This window comes from Crotalus tigris, unplaced genomic scaffold, assembly GCF_016545835.1.
Source record: "Crotalus tigris isolate CLP2741 ecotype Arizona unplaced genomic scaffold, ASM1654583v1 scf7180000023827.205595, whole genome shotgun sequence".
NCBI lineage: Eukaryota > Metazoa > Chordata > Lepidosauria > Squamata > Viperidae > Crotalus > Crotalus tigris.
The window spans coordinates 106619-120076 of record NW_024100212.1 but is presented as its reverse complement, the minus strand read 5'-3'; the positions used below and the strand labels follow the sequence as shown (position 1 = coordinate 120076).

The window sequence follows — 13458 nt, the reverse complement described above, 5'->3', positions numbered from 1 at the left end:
GGGCGCTCTTGAGGTGTTCTTTCTTAACATGCCAGGTACTCAGGGCAGAAACTTGCAGGGCACGATCATCCTGCGTGACATTCAAATTTCTGGAAGCATTTTCCTGACTTTGACCCCCAGACAAGAAATGGACGCCAAAAGCAATTTCTTCAGGAGCGTATTTGGTGGTGAAGGAGAATGTTCATAATACAGGTAGTCATCATGTTACGACTTCAGTTGGGTTGGGACCAATTGCCAAAGTGTGTATGTCACTTGACTGCATCTCTGAGCCACAGCTGGTCCTGGTTGTTCCTGGTTGAGTTAAGACGGGAGAAGAGGGAGTCCCAAAAAGAGGGACAGGTGTCTTTGAATTCACTGAAACAGATTAAAAACAAGTAGGTTAGAATGGAAGTCATGTTAGTGCAATCCTGTATTTGAAGATTGTATTTGAAGAAAAACCAGATCTTATTTTGAAACACAGATAAGAATTTCAATAAAAAATAACTAACACATTAAATTACACATCAAACAGCATTTTTGTCTAATGCAAACTAGCCAGTTGAAAGAGACAATAGTTAATCTGATGAATAACTTCTCAGCAAAAATTAGCAGGTAGAATATTAGCAAATTTTTAAATTACATTTGCCTTTGGAACAATGCAACCCAGCACATCAAGAAAAGCCATCTAAGCTCTATTTCTAATGGCATAAGAGAGGGCATTCTGTCTAAAATCTCCTATTTCGTGGCTGAATGTTATAGCCTAACCTGAATGTGAAAATTTCAGGATAATTCATGGAAACATTCAAACAAAAAAATTCTTCTTTTTTTTTGCATGACTCCTACCGTATTTGCCCGAAAATATTGACCATATTCAGAATGAAACAGAAACATATCCGATCACTTACTCCATCTCTACTACAATCTGCGGTTGGGAACCCACATGTTCTTGACCGCGATAGAGTCATCTGTTTTCACTTGACCCCGAGCTACTGTAAAAAAATAAAAATTGTGTTGCAAAATTGATTTGATTTTTACTACCAAATGTTGTATGATAACTTTTCTATGGAAAAAAACATGTAATGTCTTAAAAATGGTATCATTTACCTTCTTGACGCATTCAGATATTTTTTTCTATTTGCTTCTTGCAGAGGCTGAAAATTGTTAAACAAATATTTTAGAATGGGGTAGAGAGTCATCAATTGAAATATGTCTCTTTCTCTCCCAGAAGCAGAAGGACAAAGCTCACCGACAATCTTCTCTCCGAATAAGGGATAGACAGTAGCTGGGAGCAGATGGCATCGATTGCCCGGTCCCGCGCTCTCATGAGGTCTCTTCTCCTCTCCCTCTCTCTTGAGACCTCCTGTTAAAAGAAATTGAGCAAGTACAGTTAGTACATTATAAAATCTGGCTTACAGAGGTTGTTCTAATTTCTTACTATCATGTAAGATACTTACAGCGGTGAGTCGGCTGATTGCCTTCTGCTCCATTTCCAATTTTTTCTTCAATATTGCAACCTCCAACTCCTTTCTGTCAGCCTCTCCTGGCAAAAAAAGTAACAAAAAATTAGAACTCGTACAGCCAAGATGAATAAATCACTTTGGTTTTTAAAATGAAAACAATTAAAATGTTCTTAAGTTAAAATAAGACTCACTTTCTGGATCAAGATTTGTTAAGTGCTTGAGTTCCTCATTCCGCTCCAGAAGATGGGCCAGTTCGCTGGCTAACGTCTTGTTCTCCTCTTCCAACTAAGATGCGGAAATTAAAGGAAGCATGCATCAGTCATCGGATATAGATACGCAGACAAAAAGAGGGGGCTTAAATCAGGATTGTGAGGGAAATGAATGACTTACAGCTCTTATGGTGGCATCTTTTTCTGCCAGCTCCTTCTCCCGTGAGGATGTCACCTTGTCTATCTGCTTCTGTTCTGTATTTTTATGGAAAAACACTTGTGTTGTTAAACAATATTCCCAAAAGACATTACGTATTAACCCGCCAACAAGACTAACATTTAAGACTGGTCATTAAATAGGAAGAGTCAGGTGTGGTGCAGAGGGAGGGTTGCCTTTGTGTCCCCACTCCTGCCACAGGTTCCACACAAACAAAAGAGTTGGTTACTCACTTTGTTCTCTTTGGTGGTCTCTGTATTTCTGCAGACAGACCTGCCAAAAGAAGACATTTTGAACAGCTCAGGACAAATCAGCTGGAGGAGGCGAATTTACTAAGTATTATAAATCATAGTGTGGATACGATCGCAGTAGCACATATCAATGCTTGGCCAATGTCGTGCTTCAGATTTTTTTCTTTTTTGAAAAAAATAGAAAAGAAAAAATGAATTTATGGGAAATTATACTTCCAAGGCTTTTTCTTCAGATGGTCTTTTGCTATTGGAGTCAAAGAAAGTCAACTCAGTCTGGAAAGAAGGGATCCTAGACTCAGAAGGCCAACTGGGTTTTTTAAAAAAATACAAATATGGTAGAACTTCCCACTTATGAAAAAGGATTAACAGGAACAAAAGTTCCACTGGATCCCGTATGCTAATTTTGTTTAGAGAGTTGGAGTGAATCAAATCAGCTAGTTCATCCTCCTGCCCCTCTAACCATAGCATGAAGACCCTCACTAGCCATTGTTAAGTAACAACCCTCATGGCATCACCTGAATTTCACCTCCAGCCAGCTGCAGGGACAGCTAAAGCTGCCCTTTAGTTGCTCTGCAGTTAAAGTGATGTTTTAATGGCCCTCTTCTTCCAATATAAACCTGGCTGTACAAACAATTGACAGTGCTGATGACAACATGGTCAGAAGCTAGGATCTTCCCATCTCTAGTTTAGTGTAGGGTGACTCTGGGCCTCGTGATTACTAGTTGTATGGATTTTAGGCAGCTGTTTGTAAATTGTGAAGAGTTGCTATGGAGTCATCCGTATAAAAATACTATTAAATCAGTCAGCCCGTGCCAGCTTTTCTCCATCTTTCCTCCGACCCAGTTCTGGGCTGATAATCAGAGAAGACATTGCTACATGTACTGTTCAGGTTCCACTGTTGTGTATAGTGAGGGAGCAGTCAGTGATATAAGCAAGTGGGTTGATTGTCATGGGAACAGGTATTTGGGGAAGGGGACCACATCCATGCATTGCAGCAGTTGTCTCCATCTGTCACAGCCAAACACAGTAGGAAGGGGTGGGGGGCTCTCTCCCCTCCCTCGTTACACCTGATGAATTGAAATAGGGATCAATGTCACTCTGAACCTTTCCCAGTGCTAAAAAGGGACAAGGGACAGGGTTAGGGTTAGGGTTAACCAGGACTAATGGCCAATGCAGTTTAGCACGCAGAAGACTAGAACACACACTATTTATTTGTTTATTTATCATATTTAAGAACTGCCCATTTCCCTCAGTCTAGGTACTATACAAATGCAATATTAAAAACACGAGCATCGTATATAAAATTTAAAAGAGGCAAGTGATGTTAAAAATTAATTAGAAGGAGGGATTTTATTATGATGATTATTATTTATGCTACATGTCATGCTACCTCTTTGAATCTTGAACTCATCCTAGAGTTACGCAGTTGACAAGTAAATAAATAAATAAACAAAAAAGAGGGCCTTACCTCAAACAGGAGTTTCCCTGCATAGTATAAGAATGTCTCCATCCTTAATGCCCTAAACTAAACTAATCCTAAACTAACTAAATATATTAAATATAATAAATAGATAAATAAATAAATAGATAAATAAATAAATTGAGAAATAAATAGATAAATAAATTGATAAATAGGTAAATAGATAAATAAATGAATAAATAAATAGATAAATAAACAGATAAATAAATAGAAATAAACAAATGTATTAAATAAGATAAATAATGCCTTAATGCCCTAAACTAAACTAATCCTAACCTAAATAAATAAATATATTAAATATAATAAATAGATAAATAGATATATAAATAGGTAAATAGATAAATAGATATAGATAAATAAATAGATAAATAAATAGATAAATATGCAAATAGATAAATAAATGGATAAATAAATAAATAGATAAATAAATAGATAAATGAATAGATAAATATGCAAATAGATAAATAAATGGATAAATAAATAAATAGATAAATAGATAAATAAATAGATAAATGAATAGATAAATATGCAAATAGATAAATAAATAGATAAATAGGTAAATTATAAATAAATAGATAAATAAATGTAAATAAACAAATGTGATAAATAAACAAAGATAAATAAGCAGGAAAATAAATACCGAAAAAGAAACAAAAGCTAAGCTATTAAAACGCTGTGAAATAAAAGCAAAACCTGACTACGCCACCACTACTCAAAACCCACAAGAGCTTTCATTCAGCCCACCAGAAGTTTTATTTACTTCTCCTTTGTGAGCTCATCTACCTGTCGCCACCATCATGAAGCATGACCTCACAAAGGAAAAGCAAAGCAAAGTGATGGGCTGTTTGGATGCTACTCAGAGATTTATTCCTTTTTGCAATATTTCAGTATTTTTCAATATTGGGAAAAATGTAATTACAAAATCCCGTTGATGCGTTTGGTGGAATCAGAGGCTGAAGTAAGAAGAAAAACACCTTAGAAAAATTAGTGCCACTGAAGAAAGCAGGGAGATTGTTGGAGAAATATGCACAATTTAAACTGACAAAGTGGTGCAGAGGTGAGAGAGCAGAATTGGAGATATTCTTGCTCTTGCAAGAAGCACCTTTCCCTTTCTCCAACCCCCCTTTTCTCTAGCTATTAATTGTTACTTTTGTATTTTAATCCTACTTTGGACATTATTAACTCATATCTCTTTGGATCATGTTAATTGTTATTATTACTAGTAAAACAAGTTCCCCCGTACGCTTTTCCATTCATACAGAGTCAGTAATTGAAATCTGAGAATAAAGAATATTTTCCCCAAACTTCCGCCATTAGAGCTTGACATAGCAGCAGCTTTCCTCTCTCTCACCCACTTCCAGACCAGTTCAGGGCTACAAAAAATAATATGAAAATGTCGAATATAACACAGCAATTAAATTTGCAGCATATTGTCAACAATAACATCAGTGGGACTTCTTGATTTTGGTTTGGCTTTTTACTTCCTAATAGTCATCTCCCATAATTCTCTGGTTTCCAGAGTACAAGGTATCGGTCTGCTTCTCCTCAACTTTGAGGATGCAAAGAGAAGTCAGAGAAGTCTGTCATGCCCAGTTGCAAGTGTGCATGTGTAAAATTTCCCAGGCCTAACAAATACAATCCTCAGGCACCTGCTAGCCATTGTAATCACTGGTAAGAGATGGGAATGTCCACCGAGGGAGACGCTGCTGGCATTCCTGGGCTCTCAACTTCACCCCACTTTTCTGCCATGTTCTACCAGGAGCCTCAGTGATTTACCTATCCTTCACCTACACTCGGATGTGGCCCTTCGGTCATGGCTGGTGCTGCCTCGTGGTACCGGCAGTCTTCGGGAGGGATGGGGGTTTTCAGCATGTGTGGAAAAGTGGGACCGTGGCAGATATGGAGTTTGGCACTTCGAAATATGATGTCATTGTGATCGGGGGCCTTGGGTGATGCTGCAGAAAGAGCCGTTCATCTTTCTCTGTGGTGCAAAGCCAACTTGCCTCCTGCGATGCATCTTGGGAAGCGCACAAGCATTTCCTATAACAGGGCTGGTATCTTGGCAAGCGAAACTACTACTCTGCAATAGCATTGTGGTCTCCTGGCTACTGTAACAATGCCATATGATAACAACAACAACAACAACTAACCTTTCTGAGGGGATAGCCTGTTGCATGTCCTTCTGATTAGCTACAGTGCCTGGGACATACCTCCTTCCCCCCACCAGTTGGACACTTCTCTGGCAGCCAGGGTATCCTAAGCTCTTGTGTTTTGCGTTGGTCAGCAGCTGCCATTTTTTATTATCTTATGCATATAAATCTTGTGGTGGATAACGATAGCCCGTTAGACCAATGGCCCTGCATCAACCCATGTTTTATCACCTGCTCCAGAGGTTCAACCCGTACTTTTCCCTGGGGCCACCTTTTTAATTTCTCCCCAGGCTGGATGAAGCATGCTCCTATTGGGATTTCTGATAAAGAATTATCTTTATGAGTATTTTGTAACTTGGTTTAAAAATAAATTATTCAGAATAAAATTTGGGTTAAGTTTGTGTTATATATTTCTCGGTTTTTAAAAATTATTTTTGTAACTGTTTCTAATATCTCTTGTTGCATTGGGTGCCAGTTTGTTTTCCGGTCCAATTTAAAATCCTTCATGGCACGGGATCAGTTTACTTAAGTAAGCGCCTTGTCCCAGGCCGTCCCATCCAGTTAGGCAGAAAGAGTATGTTACAGACTCTATCAGTTAAAGAATGTCTACTGGCGGGATCTAAGAAGAGACATTCTCTGCCATTGCCCCCCACCTCCTGGATCATCTTGCCTCCAGAGGTGAGATTGGTCCTCACTCTCCCGGCCTTCCAAAGAGCATGAAGACCTGGCTCTGCCAATTCATGTGGGGACCAAAGAGCAGCATGCCATTTTGGGAGGGCCTGGTGTGAGCCTGAGAGAAAGTCCCTCCTCCTCATTCAGTTTTCATTCTGTTTCAATTCTTATCTTTTATTGCACGGAAGGGTCCTTTCTCCAAAAATATGGAAATCGTACTCATTGCAGTGTATTTTTGGCTGACCCTGAAATGCCTGAGATAGCTTCTTTGTTGGGTCTTCTGGCATTAACGTTGTTCCTCATAAGAGAAAATACTTAACACAGTTAAGGTCAGGCATTCCCAATGACACAAAAGTGAAGAATAAATGAACATATTAGCCATATCCCTCTTAGATTAGATCCTGGGAGAGGGAGGGAGGGAGGGAGGGAGGGAGAGAGAGAATTTAAATAAGTTAGGGTTAAATTAGATTTTATAAAGGTGATGTAGGTTTGTCTTCTTATGTAGGGTTCATGAGTCTGTAGTATGTGCTATAAATCATGTAGTGCCTGTAAGTACCCTCCTTTGCAGGCCATTGAATAAAAACGAATTAAGTATTAGATTACCTCTCCTGCTCTTTCAAAGATAGCTGTTTGAATATATTTCTTCATTAAATATAATATATTTTATTTTAAAATGTATTTTACTTCATGATCAATAATGGAGATGGAATGTTTTGTACAAGAAAACAAATACAGAAAATAAGGCTATAAAAATTATGTTCTGCATTAGGTTGACATTCATTATAATACAGGTAGTTCTCGATTTATGATTGTAGCCAATTCCAAAGTTGCAGCATTATGCCATTTGTTAAGCAGGTCACGTGCTGCTGCCCGATTTTACGAATGTGCAAAATGGTTTACAAGCCTGAAGAAATTGCTTGGACCCAGTTTCCATTCATCCATTCATCCACTTTGTATAGCCTGTTGTTTCTCTGCATCATAGTTAAAAGGTCACCGATTGAAATTTGGGAGACAGCGCTGTACTCTTCCATCTGAACAGATTAAGGAATCGATGTGCCACTTGGAAAGCCATGGAAAGCAATATAGAGCTTCCTTTCTCAGCTGAGGTGCACTTGTAAGTGAGAACGTTCTGTTGAGTTGTATTTGCATATACTCTCATGATTCCGATAGATGAAACCCATCAAAAGAACTTCAAGGCAAGAATTCTTCCTTAAAGAACATTTTGTTCAGGAAACAAAGTATTGGCACTACATAGTTCAACCCAAAACCAGATTCCCTTCCCCCAGATACAACGTAACAAATTGCAATTCCCACCCCCATGAAGCAGTCATTAATCACATTCTCCAATTAGCCTGAGGCAAGCCTTTCCACTGATTCATTGTTCTCACTATCAGGAAATTTATCCATCATTCTAGCTTGGATCCCTCCATGATGATTTTCGGTTGGTTACTTCTTATCCTGTTCCAGATGCTTTGGAGAATAGGCCATCCCCCTTTTCTCTCTGGCAGCCCCTCAACTATTGGCAGACAGCTATCATGACACTCCTAATCCTTTTCTTGGTTAGGCTAGACACGCCTAGTTCAATCGTCGTAAGACTTAGCCTCCAGATCCCGAATCATCTTTTACTTCATCATCAATGGATGGGTGGACATTTGGGCAGATGGAAGGTATCAACTTGGCTGGCAAGGCCGTTGGCCAAAGCACGCTTGATGTCTTTCCCCTGGGCGCTCTTGAGGTGTTCTTTCTTAACATGCCAGGTACTCAGGGCAGAAACTTGCAGGGCACGATCATCCTGCGTGACATTCAAATTTCTGGAAGCATTTTCCTGACTTTGACCCCCAGACAAGAAATGGACGCCAAAAGCAATTTCTTCAGGAGCGTATTTGGTGGTGAAGGAGAATGTTCATAATACAGGTAGTCATCATGTTACGACTTCAGTTGGGACCAATTGCCATGGTCTTGGTTAAGGGAAGAGGTGTAAAAAGTGATGTATGTCACTTGACTGCATCTCTGAGCCACAGCTGGTCCTGGTTTTTCCTGGTTGAGTTAAGACGGGAGAAGAGGGAGTCCCAAAAAGAGGGACAGGTGTCTTTGAATTCACTGAAACAGATTAAAAACAAGTAGGTTAGAATGGAAGTCATGTTAGTGCAATCCTGTATTTGAAGATTGTATTTGAAGAAAAACCAGATCTTATTTTGAAACACAGATAAGAATTTCAATAAAAAATAACTAACACATTAAATTACACATCAAACAGCATTTTTGTCTAATGCAAACTAGCCAGTTGAAAGAGACAATAGTTAATCTGATGAATAACTTCTCAGCAAAAATTAGCAGGTAGAATATTAGCAAATTTTTAAATTACATTTGCCTTTGGAACAATGCAACCCAGCACATCAAGAAAAGCCATCTAAGCTCTATTTCTAATGGCATAAGAGAGGGCATTCTGTCTAAAATCTCCTATTTCGTGGCTGAATGTTATAGCCTAACCTGAATGTGAAAATTTCAGGATAATTCATGGAAACATTCAAACAAAAAAATTCTTCTTTTTTTTTGCATGACTCCTACCGTATTTGCCCGAAAATATTGACCATATTCAGAATGAAACAGAAACATATCAGATCACTTACTCCATCTCTACTACAATCTGCGGTTGGGAACCCACATGTTCTTGACCGCGATAGAGTCATCTGTTTTCACTTGACCCCGAGCTACTGTAAAAAAATAAAAATTGTGTTGCAAAATTGATTTGATTTTTACTACCAAATGTTGTATGATAACTTTTCTATGGAAAAAAACATGTAATGTCTTAAAAATGGTATCATTTACCTTCTTGACGCATTCAGATATTTTTTTCTATTTGCTTCTTGCAGAGGCTGAAAATTGTTAAACAAATATTTTAGAATGGGGTAGAGAGTCATCAATTGAAATATGTCTCTTTCTCTCCCAGAAGCAGAAGGACAAAGCTCACCGACAATCTTCTCTCCGAATAAGGGATAGACAGTAGCTGGGAGCAGATGGCATCGATTGCCCGGTCCCGCGCTCTCATGAGGTCTCTTCTCCTCTCCCTCTCTCTTGAGACCTCCTGTTAAAAGAAATTGAGCAAGTACAGTTAGTACATTATAAAATCTGGCTTACAGAGGTTGTTCTAATTTCTTACTATCATGTAAGATACTTACAGCGGTGAGTCGGCTGATTGCCTTCTGCTCCATTTCCAATTTTTTCTTCAATATTGCAACCTCCAACTCCTTTCTGTCAGCCTCTCCTGGCAAAAAAAAGTAACAAAAAATTAGAACTCGTACAGCCAAGATGAATAAATCACTTTTGTTTTTAAAATGAAAACAATTAAAATGTTCTTAAGTTAAAATAAGACTCACTTTCTGGATCAAGATTTGTTAAGTGCTTGAGTTCCTCATTCCGCTCCAGAAGATGGGCCAGTTCGCTGGCTAACGTCTTGTTCTCCTCTTCCAACTAAGATGCGGAAATTAAAGGAAGCATGCATCAGTCATCGGATATAGATACGCAGACAAAAAGAGGGGGCTTAAATCAGGATTGTGAGGGAAATGAATGACTTACAGCTCTTATGGTGGCATCTTTTTCTGCCAGCTCCTTCTCCCGTGAGGATGTCACCTCGTCTGTCTGCTTCTGTTCTGTATTTTTATGGAAAAACACTTGTGTTGTTAAACAATATTCCCAAAAGACATTACGTATTAACCCGCCAACAAGACTAACATTTAAGACTGGTCATTAAATAGGAAGGGTCAGGTGTGGTGCAGAGGGAGGGTTGCCTTTGTATCCCCACTCCTGCCACAGGTTCCACACAAACAAAAGAGTTGGTTACTCACTTTGTTCTCTTTGGTGGTCTCTGTATTTCTGCAGACAGACCTGCCAAAAGAAGACATTTTGAACAGCTCAGGACAAATCAGCTGGAGGAGGCGAATTTACTAAGTATTATAAATCATAGTGTGGATACGATCGCAGTAGCACATATCAATGCTTGGCCAATGTCGTGCTTCAGATTTTTTTCTTTTTTGAAAAAAATAGAAAAGAAAAAATGAATTTATGGGAAATTATACTTCCAAGGCTTTTTCTTCAGATGGTCTTTTGCTATTGGAGTCAAAGAAAGTCAACTCAGTCTGGAAAGAAGGGATCCTAGACTCAGAAGGCCAACTGGGTTTTTTAAAAAAATACAAATATGGTAGAACTTCCCACTTATGAAAAAGGATTAACAGGAACAAAAGTTCCACTGGATCCCGTATGCTAATTTTGTTTAGAGAGTTGGAGTGAATCAAATCAGCTAGTTCATCCTCCTGCCCCTCTAACCATAGCATGAAGACCCTCACTAGCCATTGTTAAGTAACAACCCTCATGGCATCACCTGAATTTCACCTCCAGCCAGCTGCAGGGACAGCTAAAGCTGCCCTTTAGTTGCTCTGCAGTTAAAGTGATGTTTTAATGGCCCTCTTCTTCCAATATAAACCTGGCTGTACAAACAATTGACAGTGCTGATGACAACATGGTCAGAAGCTAGGATCTTCCCATCTCTAGTTTAGTGTAGGGTGACTCTGGGCCTCGTGATTACTAGTTGTGTGGATTTTAGGCAGCTGTTTGTAAATTGTGAAGAGTTGCTATGGAGTCATCCGTATAAAAATACTATTAAATCAGTCAGCCCGTGCCAGCTTTTCTCCATCTTTCCTCCGACACAGTTCTGGGCTGATAATCAGAGAAGACATTGCTACATGTACTGTTCAGGTTCCACTGTTGTGTATAGTGAGGGAGCAGTCAGTGATATAAGCAAGTGGGTTGATTGTCATGGGAACAGGTATTTGGGGAAGGGGACCACATCCATGCATTGCAGCAGTTGTCTCCATCTGTCACAGCCAAACACAGTAGGAAGGGGTGGGGGGCTCTCTCCCCTCCCTCGTTACACCTGATGAATTGAAATAGGGATCAATGTCACTCTGAACCTTTCCCAGTGCTAAAAAGGGACAAGGGACAGGGTTAGGGTTAGGGTTAACCAGGACTAATGGCCAATGCAGTTTAGCACGCAGAAGACTAGAACACACACTATTTATTTGTTTATTTATCATATTTAAGAACTGCCCATTTCCCTCAGTCTAGGTACTATACAAATGCAATATTAAAAACACGAGCATCGTATATAAAATTTAAAAGAGGCAAGCAATGTTAAAAATTAATTAGAAAGAGGGATTTTATTATTATGATTATTACTGTATTTATGCTACATGTCATGCTACCTCTTTGAATCTTGAACTCATCCTAGAGTTACGCAGTTGACAAGTAAATAAATAAATAAACAAAAAAGAGGGCCTTACCTGAAACAGGAGTTTCCCTGCATAGTATAAGAATGTCTCCATCCTTAATGCCCTAAGCTAAACTAATCCTAAACTAACTAAATATATTAAATATAATAAATAGATAAATAAATAAATAGATAAATAAATAAATTGAGAAATAAATAGATAAATAAATTGATAAATAGGTAAATAGATAAATAAATGAACAAATAAATAGATAAATAAACAGATAAATAAATAGAAATAAACAAATGTATTAAATAAGATAAATAATGCCTTAATGCCCTAAACTAAACTAATCCTAACCTAAATAAATAAATATATTAAATATAATAAATAGATAAATAGATATATAAATAGGTAAATAGATAAATAGATATAGATAAATAAATAGATAAATAAATAGATAAATATGCAAATAGATAAATAAATGGATAAATAAATAAATAGATAAATAGATAAATAAATAGATAAATGAATAGATAAATATGCAAATAGATAAATAAATGGATAAATAAATAAATAGATAAATAGATAAATAAATAGATAAATGAATAGATAAATATGCAAATAGATAAATAAATAGATAAATAGGTAAATTATAAATAAATAGATAAATAAATGTAAATAAACAAATGTGATAAATAAACAAAGATAAATAAGCAGGAAAATAAATACCGAAAAAGAAACAAAAGCTAAGCTATTAAAACGCTGTGAAATAAAAGCAAAACCTGACTACGCCACCACTACTCAAAACCCACAAGAGCTTTCATTCAGCCCACCAGAAGTTTTATTTACTTCTCCTTTGTGAGCTCATCTACCTGTCGCCACCATCATGAAGCATGACCTCACAAAGGAAAAGCAAAGCAAAGTGATGGGCTGTTTGGATGCTACTCAGAGATTTATTCCTTTTTGCAATATTTCAGTATTTTTCAATATTGGGAAAAATGTAATTACAAAATCCCGTTGATGCGTTTGGTGGAATCAGAGGCTGAAGTAAGAAGAAAAACACCTTAGAAAAATTAGTGCCACTGAAGAAAGCAGGGAGATTGTTGGAGAAATATGCACAATTTAAACTGACAAAGTGGTGCAGAGGTGAGAGAGCAGAATTGGAGATATTCTTGCTCTTGCAAGAAGCAACTTTCCGTTTCTCCAACCCCCCTTTTCTCTAGCTATTAATTGTTACTTTTGTATTTTAATCCTACTTTGGACATTATTAACTCATATCTCTTTGGATCATGTTAATTGTTATTATTACTAGTAAAACAAGTTCCCCCGTACGCTTTTCCATTCATACAGAGTCAGTAATTGAAATCTGAGAATAAAGAATATTTTCCCCAAACTTCCGCCATTAGAGCTTGACATAGCAGCAGCTTTCCTCTCTCTCACCCACTTCCAGACCAGTTCAGGGCTACAAAAAATAATATGAAAATGTCGAATATAACACAGCAATTAAATTTGCAGCATATTGTCAACAATAACATCAGTGGGACTTCTTGATTTTGGTTTGGCTTTTTACTTCCTAATAGTCATCTCCCATAATTCTCTGGTTTCCAGAGCACAAGGTATCGGTCTGCTTCTCCTCAATTTTGAGGATGCAAAGACGTCAGAGAAGTCTGTCATGCCCAGTTGCAAGTGTGCATGTGTAAAATTTCCCAGGCCTAACAAATATAATCCTCAGGCACCTGCTAGCCATTGGATGGGAATGTCCACCGAGGGAGA

At 37.8% G+C, this 13458-nt stretch overlaps 1 protein-coding gene and 2 long non-coding RNA genes across 3 annotated transcripts; all 3 read right to left on the bottom strand.

Moving 5' to 3' along the window:
* Positions 1 to 245: 245 nt before the first annotated feature.
* Positions 246 to 3626, bottom strand: LOC120298253. The gene is made up of 9 exons (XM_039321769.1): positions 3585 to 3626; positions 2099 to 2138; positions 1830 to 1993; positions 1631 to 1724; positions 1434 to 1519; positions 1226 to 1339; positions 1084 to 1130; positions 885 to 968; positions 246 to 354 (listed from the first exon to the last, which is right to left on the bottom strand). Exons 1-8 carry the CDS (start codon positions 3624 to 3626, stop codon positions 941 to 943), a joined length of 615 nt encoding a protein of 204 aa, XP_039177703.1. The 3' UTR covers positions 246 to 354; positions 885 to 940.
* Positions 3627 to 7750: 4124 nt separating this feature from the next.
* On the bottom strand, positions 7751 to 9333 carry LOC120298256. The gene is made up of 3 exons (XR_005554019.1): positions 9248 to 9333; positions 9049 to 9132; positions 7751 to 8518 (listed from the first exon to the last, which is right to left on the bottom strand). It is a non-coding gene; the product is annotated as an uncharacterized LOC120298256 (long non-coding RNA).
* A 10-nt stretch (positions 9334 to 9343) lies between these two features.
* Positions 9344 to 10007, bottom strand: LOC120298255. The gene is made up of 3 exons (XR_005554018.1): positions 9796 to 10007; positions 9598 to 9683; positions 9344 to 9503 (listed from the first exon to the last, which is right to left on the bottom strand). It is a non-coding gene; the product is annotated as an uncharacterized LOC120298255 (long non-coding RNA).
* Positions 10008 to 13458: the final 3451 nt, after the last annotated feature.